Source organism: Fulmarus glacialis, unplaced genomic scaffold, assembly GCF_000690835.1.
Source record: "Fulmarus glacialis isolate BGI_N327 unplaced genomic scaffold, ASM69083v1 scaffold33153, whole genome shotgun sequence".
Taxonomy (NCBI): Eukaryota; Metazoa; Chordata; class Aves; order Procellariiformes; family Procellariidae; genus Fulmarus; species Fulmarus glacialis.
Window position 1 is genome coordinate 11,264 of NW_009204155.1, and position 10,669 is coordinate 21,932.

The following is a 10,669-nucleotide window of genomic DNA, read 5'->3' on the forward strand; positions in this document are numbered from 1 at the left end:
TTAAAGTCTGATTTTAATCTAATGCTTAGGAGCTAAGCTGTTGCTTTTCAGACAGATTTCCAAGTCCTTCATAAATTTATGAACAATTAACTCTGTTTCTTGTAACAGGGCACATCAGTCCTTTCTCTGTCAGAACTGTCCAAGACTCCCCTCCAAAATGGTATTTCCACCCCTCCACTTCCTTCATCAGAGGCTTCCAGTACCCGGCTCTCTCCTCCCAATGTTTCTGCTCTCTTGGATATTTCTCTGCCTGGACCACCTGAAGATGTACTTTCTCAAGGAGAACCTGCCACTCAAATCAGTGATTCTATCATTGAAATAGCTATCAGCTCTGGTCAATACAGTAAGTCTGAGCTTAGATAAAGTCTTCCTATTAACTTAAAAAAAAATCCCTGTCATCTTACATGTCAGCAGAAACTTTTCCAGGAAGCAGTACTTAGTTTTTTTTTTTTTTTTTAAATAACTGTTGGAAATAAAATTATGTGCCTAGCATTTATTTTCTGGCATATATAGGTGGGTTTTTTGCTGTTAGGTTCCCCCCCCCGACTTAGAAAGGGTATAAATTGGTGCAGTGTCCTGTAACTTTACCGCATTGACTGAATCAGTGATTCCTGACATTGGCTTACAGGTGAAGGTGTTTCTCTCTCTCCTGCAAAGCTGAATGGCAGTGACAGCTCCAAAAGTCTTCCGTCCCCATCCAGTAGTCCTCAACAGAACTGGATTGCTTCTCCCAGCCATGATCCCCAGTGGTACCCCAATGACTCCACAGACTCGTCTCTCAGCAGCTTGTTTTGTAAGTGTCAGTAGGCAGAGAACTGCAAGAAAAAAGCTCTTCCCTTTAACAAAAAAAAAAACAAAAACAAACAAACAAAAAAAAGCAGTACTGTTTATTAGAAGTGAATCCTTTGGAAAATCGTAAACCCAGTAGGACGTTTGTAGAATTCCTCCCTTACTTCTTGCTTTCATTTCAACAGTGTTGCCTTGAATATGTTTTCTTTCCCTTTACAAGTCTGTTCCTGAAAAGATCCTGTTGCTAGATTGGGGCCCATACCTTGGGACAAATAATTCCTTGGCAGTTTTTTGTAGTCTGTTTGGAGCCTGACTCATCAGTTAGGTTGAGACATTTTGGCTGTTCTGCCAAAATGAAAAGATGCCTTTGGCTCTGCTGTTGGAAAAATAGGCTTCGTTCTGTGCTTGGTGAGCATAATCTCAAAGACACGAGATCACCGGGTTTGTCTGGGGTTTGGTTGGTGCTTTTTTTAATTAATATTTAATGGGGCCAGTGTAATGAGTCTCCGTACTGTTAGCAGTGTGCTGATGGTGTTCATGCTGGTAACACATAATTTTAAGAGACAGAAGAAATAGATATCTGTCCTCCATTTTCGATTTCCTTGTCCTTCTCTTTATCCTCCCAATTGCAAACATTCAGTGCAGTGACTTACTGATGTGCCTGTTCTTTATAGCAAGTTTCATCTCCCCTGAGAAGGGACGAAAAATGTTGCCAACTCCTGTTGGGACTGCCAGTGGCACCTCCTTACTGGGACCCAGCCTTCTGGATGGAAACTCACGGGACTCTTTTGTGTCGCGGTCTCTGGCAGATGTAGCAGAGGTATGTCATCAAATTACATTCAGCTGTCTGCTTCCTTTTTTAGTGTATTGTTACTGTATTTTGTCCATCATACCTTCCTGAGTTACTTAAGGCAAAGGTGCTTTGACATCTGCACTTTAGCTTAGTAAAACAGGGTTACAGTCTTAACAGAAAGATGTGAAATGACTTGAGGGTATGCTACACTAGAGCTGGTGCAAGAAGCTGTTGTGAACTCCTTCACCCCAGGTTCTTTTTGCTGGGGGAGGTCATGTTTACCTTGTTGGACATATCTTTGTTTTGACAGAGAGAGTTGTAATCCTTCTGTTTTGTGTGTCCTGCTTTGTAGAGCAGGAATTGAAAATACTAAAGATGAGAGAAAGGTTAATACTGGTGCAACTACAGTACAGTTGGAGGACTGGTAGGAAAAATAAATAGGTCCAGAAGGAAGAAGCAGGAAATGGCTAATACTAAGTCACCTGAGAGAATGGCAGAAGGTCTATGCTGCTGAGTTATTTTCTCTGTTGGTAGAATTATCCTTCTGTTTTAAAATCTTTTGAAGGGGTAGAGTGAAGACCAGCAGTTATTAAGGCTTTGATATGCTTGAGGATAGAGTTCCCTTTCAGAGGGACACAGACAGACTGGAGGAATGAGCTGCCTCAATGAACATTGTGGAATTCAGCAAGGACAAAGGCAAAGTCCTGCCCTCAGGAAGGAATAACCCTGACAGCAATGTAGGCTGGAGGCTGACTGTTCAGGACACAGCTCTGCTGAGAAGTACCTGGGCATCTTGATAGCAAGCTGAACATGAGCCGGGATGTTGTGTGGCAGCTAAGGTGACCAACAGTGTTGTGGGCTGTTTCAACAGGAGCATAGCCAGTAGATTGAACAAAGTGATGATTATCCCACTCAACAGCTGTGAGACCATGTCTAGAATACTGTGACCAGTTTTGGGCACCCGATATAGGAAAGACATAGATAAACTGGAGCAAGTTCAGCAAAGGGCCAGCAAGATGATCAGGGGGCTGAAGCACCTGCCTGTGAGGAAAGGCTGATGGTACTGGGCTTGTTCAACCTGGAGAAGGCTTGAGGGTGGGAGGGACCTAACTGCCTGCCAGTACTTGCAGGGAGGTCATCAAGAAGATGTAGCCAGGCCCTTCACAGAGTGGTGATGCATGGTCGGAGGAACAGGCAAAAGCTGAATTGAGAAGGGTTCTGACTACATATGAAGAAAAACTTTTTCATCCTGAGGACAGTCAGGTAGGGGAACAGGTTGCCTAGAGATGTTGTGCAGTGTCTGTCTTAAGAGCTTTTTATGGTTAACATGGATAAAGCCCTGAATAAGCTCATCTGTCCTCCTAGGTGACCCTGCTTTGAGCAGGAGGTTGAACTACAGACCTCTTCAGGTCCTTTCCAATCTTAATTATCCTATAGTTTACCGTCCTTGACTCAGTGTAACGTCATGTACGTTGTAACTTTGTGGGGGCTTGCCCTGATGGAAGGAAAATGTCATTCCTCCATTGCCCTTTGGATTTGGATAAGGAGGTTCTGTACAGACCTTGTAACCAGAAGCTGCAGCAAGCTCATGCTGTTTTAATGTGCCCTTGGCAGCTTCAGACTCCACACACAGCTCCACTTCCTGGCATAAATATGAAGATTCTGCTTACTTGGTGGTAAGAATCTGTCAAGGTGTGTGTTAATTAAAGGAATATATGATAATTTGTGTGGATTTGAAGTGACATTGCAGCCCTTGATCTTGGAAACTGCCTTCAGAAGGAAATGGGGTAAGCCGCTGTTGTGGCAGATATGGGTTTGTGTGGGAGTCTCCAGAGGAAGCAAGTATAATTTTAAAATGGCTTTAATGATGGGAGAATTTTGAAAGGCCTTTTATTAAGTGTCCTGCAGAATCAAATTTTATTTACAAATGCAGTTGTTATGTTAGAGGTAATATCTATAGAGTTTTTGTACATCTACTAGTGCACCTTAATGCTGAATTAAGGATAGGCAGGCAAGGCCCATTGAGACTATAGGTTTGGGTTTTTTTAGCGGCTTCCATTTAGAGAATAGCTCTTGTCCATGGCTAACTCAGGTAAGTGAGATAAAGTGTATCTTTCATAGGAGGAGAGGGCTGAGAATGAAGATGAGGGAGCCAAACTCTTCTCAGGACAAGAGGCAGGGGGATAAATGAAACACATAAAATTCCACCTGAACAAAAGAAAACCTTTTTAATGTGAGGGTGGTCAAACACTGAAACAGGTTGCCCAGAGAGGTTGTGGAGTCTCTCCTGATGGAGATAATTCAACACCTGGCCGGACAAGGTCCAGGGCAACCTGTTCTAGCTGATCCTACTTGAACAGGATGGTTGGACAAAATGATCTCAAGATGTCCCTTCCAACCTAAACAATTCTGTAATTCTGTGAAATTTCCACTGACATGTAGCTCTTCTTTTCTCTCATGTCTCTTCTAGGTGGTGGATTCCCAGCTGGCTTGCATGATGAATGAAAACAGCATAGATTACATATCTCGTTTTAATGACCTTGCCCAGGAACTGTCAATACCTGAGCCAACCCGCAGGGAAATTCTGTTTGATGGAGGAGGTGGTGGTCCCCCCATTGGGGATCTCTCACAGTGAGTGTATGAGACCAGCAGGCTGGTGTAGACTGTTCAGCTAAAGTTGGAGCTTGCAGTGCTGGATCATGGCAAGGGCAGGTTGTAGAGAAGCAGCTGAGGCTCAGTTGTCCCTGTATTGTGTGCTTGTTTCTAGAAGAGAAGCATTGTCTTCAAAGGTCTGAAGAAGTACTTGCAAGTCCTGGAATGTGCAATATACGGGGAACAACAAAACATGGAATAGTATTATAAGAAATGCTGTGTCCCCTGCATCAGTGATATATGATAGCAGGTTTATGGAACAGTCCTGGACTTGTACTTTGGAATGGCCTAAGCAAGAAGCTCAAGCAGGGAAGGGTATTGCCAGAAGCTCCCCTACGTGAATTATTTTTTGCGTAGTAATCAAAATGCCATGATTTGGGATCCACATTGAAGTTGTGGAGGATGAAGGGTGGGGGTGGGTGTAGGAACCATTTTGCATCTTGACATGTCCTAGTTGGCACTCTTTTTATCCGTCAGTCAAACTGTAGTTTCTTGCACTCTCTTCAAAGGCGTGGCGACTCTACAATGCTTCGTTCTTATAGACCATTCTGTTTCTTTGGCTATGTTTTGTTGTTCGACCATTCCAGCAGGGGTATGTACCTGCTTTCTTGTTTTGTAGGGGAGCTCTGATTCACCCTACTCCGAGATTGCATGGATCCTTTGGGAGTTTCCTCTATTTTTAAACCCCATCACATGTCACAATCATCATCATCCTGACTGCACTCATATTCTCCACATTTGAGATTCTTCATCACATTGCACAGTTCATCCCATGAGTGGGAGAGTGCTTTTTTGCTTTCCCTGAAGAACGGTTGCTTTTTAAGTCAGGAAACACTGCAAAAGAGCTTACTGGAATCACTATGAAAGCTTTGTCATAATTAGTCTTGGCTTTGCTGGAAACTTGTATATATTGCCATCTTTCTTCACAAAAACTAAGGATTTACCTGGGAGAGGAAATAGGAAAGAATATTGTAATGTATAGAAACAAATATGTTAACGCTAAAGTTGTTGAGATCTGTTTTGTGTCATGAAGAGGAGAGGTGTCAAATCCTAGCTTAATCCCTTAGTCCTTCCTTATTTCCTCCATGTTCTGTGAATTCCAGGTGCTCTGTAGTACCTCAGGGCATAATTTTTCATTATAGTCACTCCCAGGCACTAGTGGATCTGGTACTCCCTCTACTAAATCCCTATGCATTTAATGTTAGTGTTTTTAATATTTGCAAGACCCAAGTCCTGATACCAGCGGCTTCAAAGGAATATAAAGTTACTTTCTCTACAGCTGGTTGTCCGTCAATTCTACTTTATAACTCAGGAGACTTTTCCTATTTCCTTTCCTACTGGTCATGAGAGAGAATATCTTTATTGTGCCCCCTTTTTAAGCACTTGTCTGCTTCTCCAGTAAGAGGATGTCCCCTTGGCTATTTTAAGTAGCTCTGAACTTATCCAAGGGGCTAGTCCTATATAAACCTCAACCTTCTATTATTAATAAATAAACAAAACTTCTCCATCTCTTAGGCTATTATCAGGGGTTCATTTTCCCAACTTGCACTATACTTGGTGGATGTAGTTCTACCTGCCTTTAGCTACTTTTACAAGGCATTTGACTGGGAGTTTGTTCTTGTAACCTTGCTCACGATGCACTGATTGGATTTGCTGTTTTCCCAGTCACTTTACCCTGCTTTATGTAGATTATTTTTTTAACCGCTGTATAGTTTGCCTTATGCTTTCTGTCATTAAGAGAAAATGTAACAAGTTTTCTGATGCACCATTTGTGTGGCCCAGAGCAACCTTCCTGATTTCATTCAAAAAGTAGTGAGATTTGGATGACATTCCAAGACCCCACATATCAGGTTGCTACATTCTCCTCTTTGACGTAGGAACCATACAGATGTGTAAAAACAGCATTAGTTCAATTGGATGTTCCCGACAGGGAGGCAAACCTATATTACTAGCAAGAAAACAATCATGACTAGAAGAATGGAGAATTTCATACCTGTGGGCTAACGTCCTATTCTAACTGCTTGTCATGTGGGATATTAAGTCCTTCTGTCATTATTTCTCTTCCATTGTTCTTACAGAGCCTTGTTTGAGAATTCTGATGCAATTATCATGTAAACCTAGAATATAAGCAGTTGAAGGCTGTCAGAAGAATGAATGCTGAGGAGTGTATCATTCTGAGCATTCACCCTCGGTATGGAGAGGATACCCATTAATCTCAAGAGTCATTCCCTCTAAAACCTCTAAGTTTCACTTAGAGTTGAGCTGTATTTTGGTTCAGTCTTTCCCAGATTGTTGCCTCTTGGTTTTGGCTTCTTGTATCAGTAATGCTGATTATCCTAAATGCTGTACCTCCAAAAACCCTTTGGACTTGCAGGACAAAAGTAGAGGGCTCCTACTGTCGCTGTGGATTATATGTCATGCGGGAGGAGATGTGATACATTCTAATCAAGTACTGTATAAAAAAATAATCTGAACTCTCATTCTTAAACTTCTGAATATTGAAAGACCAGCCTGATGGTCTCCAGTGTATTTAGGTAGCTTGACAAACATTTCATCTTTACCCATGCTGGTAATGGAGTGTTTTGACTCTTAGGTTGCCTAGAATAAGTGCCAGTGTGGCTGCATCTACATGGCAGAGCACTTCAAGATCTGTGAAGGCTTTCTGCGGTCTGATACAGGGAGCTGTCAAGCTGCCCTTTCTCAGTCCATTCAGTTGCCATAGGGGAATAACAGAATTGCAGAATGAAGTCAGCATAGTGGCTATTTTTAATGACGCCATGAGATCAGAAAACGTTAATATCCTGAACCTTTTGCAAGTAGACTTGGACCACCAAGTAATAACAAATTGGAAATGACAGAGGTCAGTTCAGCACTCAGAATTTTGTGGTTAGAAATGTGTTTGGCATCAGCCTCTTAAAAGTTGTCGTTATAAAACAGAATTTAGTTTCAGAAAAGTAATGCTTTGCAAACTGCAGTTTAATAATAAAGCCCTTTCAGGACCAGTAAGTCTTATCAGGGAAAAACTTGAAAATAACTTAGATCATTGTGGTAATTTTGAATTGATGCAGAATTTGTCATCCTTATTATGTGAAAGGTCACTTAAACACACCTCTGATTCCACCAGTTCTAGATTTTAGGTGGATGTGCTTTACAATACTAATCATCATCAGTTTGTGCCTAAGACTGCTAAGCGAAAAATGGGCGGGGGGGAGGGAAATACACACACACACATATGTATATACACTAACACACACATACATATATGTATGCTTATGTGTGTGTATGTATATATTTATTTTTTTGTAAAACACAAAACTCTTACAATTTTAATTATTTCGGCTTCCCCAACAGAAGTAACAAAATCCGTATGTGTAACAATGTCAGCCTATCCTAAGCAAACATTCAAGCAAGTTATACTGAAATGCACGCAGGATTGTTTTTGAGGTAAATGTGACTTTGTTAGCTTAATAGCTTCTTGGGGCACTGTAAGGTGGTTGGAGAGGACAAATGGACACTAACAACCTTCAGTTCTAGTATTAATTGCTTTAGGCTTTCCCTGTGTTGGGTTTAGTGACTATATATAATACGGAAGTTCTGAGTAGTTCAGCAAGGTGAATGGCAGAAAATTCAGTATTTGTTGTCATCATAGTCGGGTGAAAAGCAGTACTACATCCTAAGAATTACATCTGCCCGTGTGTGCATGTGTGCACTAACTGGGTTTTCTGCTGGGTGTTGCATCCTGATTACCCACACAATTCATTTTATCATTTATCACTAAATCTACTAAGCATAGGAATACTAATTGTTTTTAATATGGCATTGTTAAGCCTTTTCTTGACACCCCTCTCTATATTTCTAAATTTAATTAAATGGCTTGGATCGAATCTAATCTATAAAGACATCTCATTTACTGACTCCACAGATCCCAGAGTGGAAATTAAGTTGCATTTTGTTTTTTACACTCGGACTTCGGATGCATTTATAAGGAAAGTACTGCACTTTTTTTTAACCTTTTCAAACCTTTGAATCTCTTAATTTCACAGCAATTTGTAAATGTTAACTAAGTGAAACCTTGGCAAGCACTACGGCAATAAGTTATCATTAATTATTGAAACATGATAACTGCTTTAGAGCTTATGGTTCTGGCAGCAAAATTTAATGCTGTTTCTTTTAATAATAGTTAAGCCATATCATCTAAGGTTTCTGGCTTGTTTGAGATGTGAATTTGTTTTATAGATTATAAATATACCTATATAGTGTATGTATAAAGCAGAATGCCTGTCCTTACTGATTATTTTTTGTACCATATTGTAAATTATATTATTTATTCTTTACCAATTTTGGAAAAAGGTGTTTTGGTTATTTAATATAATATACAAAAGCTGTTAAACTTCCTCTGTTTAAATTTCCAATTCAACTTGTAAAGCTGTTTTTATTCTTGTGCATAAATACATACTAATACTTGGTCTAACTTATGTCCAGTGTGTTACTTGCCATTCATGCCCTATCAGATTTTTCCATTTAACCTTTATTTACATAATAATGGCCCCGGGGTGGGGGCACGCTAAAAATTTGTCTGTAAGGCCAAGCCTTCCAAGGTGAAGTTCTGGTTTCAATGAAATCAGTGGCATAAATTCCATTGACATCTCCCATCCCAGAATTTTTGTGATTTGCACCATGGTGAGAGAAGGTTTTGGTTGGTTTGGGTTTTTTTTGCTTTACAGCTTCCATTCCCAGTAGTATCCGCTAACTGAGTGTCAGAAATGGGTCAACGGTGACCAGTAACAAAGGAAAGAAAGAAAAAAAAAAAACCCACCCACAAAAAAAACCCCACTGTGTAAAAGGGTACGATAAAAAGGGTATTGTATATCTTGGTGTTTATTTTTTTTCCTTCACAGCTTCAGATAAGCAGGAACTTAGTTGTAGAGGTTGTATTCAGGCCATCATGTTTTATATAGTCGCTACCAGAAAAGCTTTTCCACCCTGGGGACTAGTCAGGCAAGGGAGCAGGTTGCCCAGAGAGGTTGTGCACTGTCTGTCTGCAGAGCTTTTGCGGACAAAACTGAATAAAGCCCAGAGGAGGCTGGTCTGATCTAGCTCACCCTGTTTTGAGCAGGAGGTTAGACTCTAGACCTGAGGTTCCTTTCAAGCTGAATTATCCTGTGATCTATGTCATTAACTTAACTAATTCCTTTTTGTACACATTTAGGATTTTGCTCTCTACAGTATACAATGGCAGCTTTAGTTTAATTATGCATTGAGAAAGTGCAAAAGTGTTGTTAAACTAGACGATAAGAAATTAAGAACCTTTTAAAAAGCTCAACAAAAATCTTATTAGTAATATTCTTTGATGCTTCCTTTCCATCCAAAGAGTGAGGACTCATCTCTACCACCTGTGTACTAAGAAAACTGGACTATATGACCAAGTTTGACCTCTTCATTGCAGCTTCTCACCTTCACCATGCTGTGACAAAACTCACAGCTAAGAGAGTCCTTCAGTTCTCCTCCACCTTATGTCAAAGCTGGTACTGAATCCTACCACTTTCTTGTCTCTCAGATCATCTAACTTTGCCCTTAATGACCAAAACGTAACACTGTAAAAACAGAAGGAATGAGTTGGAAGTAAAGAATGATTAGCAAAGCAAGAAATGAAACAAAGCAAGATGCTGCAGCTAGAGTACCTATTTTTAGTGTGTTGGTTTTTTGTTTGGTTTTTTTTTTTAATCCTTCAAGACAAAAGCAGCAATATGGCTGCCTCTAAATTTACTTCTTGGCATATGGAAAGCTGTGAAGCCATTAAATAAAATCTTCAGCTGAAAATGTTAACTTGTAATGTTACTATCAATGAAAAATGTTTGGTTAAAAAGGCCATGCAAGTGTTGGCTCCTTGACTGTAACTGTACCAGCTCCTGCAAGCGCTAGTTCCTCAAGTGTAGCAGTACCAGCTCCGCCGCACCCAGATTCTCCAGGAAACCAATGGCTTTCGCGTGGCGGTTGCCCAACACCGCTTCAGCTGCAGGCTGCAGAGCTGCGAGCACTGTATGGACACCATTTCCTGAGACAGGGAAAGAGTGAATTACAGCGGGCGGATTGCCATCAGATTAGACGCTGGGGTCGATCACCGTGTGGCCTCCCCACCTGCTGCACCTCCCGGGACTGAGGTGCAACCCCCTCCTCTCTGACAAACCCGGCCGAAGCTTCAGAGGTTCCCCACAGACGGCACGCTGAAGTCATCAGGTTATAAAGTTGTCTCTCAGGTTATTCCTTATGATGGTCTTCCTCCTGATTTTCGCTTTACAGTGACGTTTTTGGGTGAAATGCCCATATAAGGCCCGCAGGGGCCTGGCTGCACGGCTGAAGCACAGACCGGAGCCGACCCCTCCCGGGCTGTCGCGGCCGTTTGCCACGGGGCGCCACCCCGCAGTGCGCAAAAGC

The 10,669-nt window shown here is 41.3% G+C and overlaps 1 protein-coding gene across 1 annotated transcript in view; it reads left to right on the forward strand.

Moving 5' to 3' along the window:
• Positions 1-4,705, forward strand: part of LOC104074692 (protein cramped-like) — a gene marked incomplete at its 5' end in the record, with an annotated part of 14,646 nt that extends 9,941 nt beyond the window's left edge. Inside the window, 4 exons of the mRNA XM_009574890.1 lie at positions 109-343; positions 629-793; positions 1,464-1,609; positions 4,053-4,705. Of these exons, the coding sequence (XP_009573185.1) occupies positions 109-343; positions 629-793; positions 1,464-1,609; positions 4,053-4,217 (711 nt within the window). The remainder of the gene's footprint in view (positions 1-108; positions 344-628; positions 794-1,463; positions 1,610-4,052) is intronic.
• Positions 4,706-10,669: the final 5,964 nt, after the last annotated feature.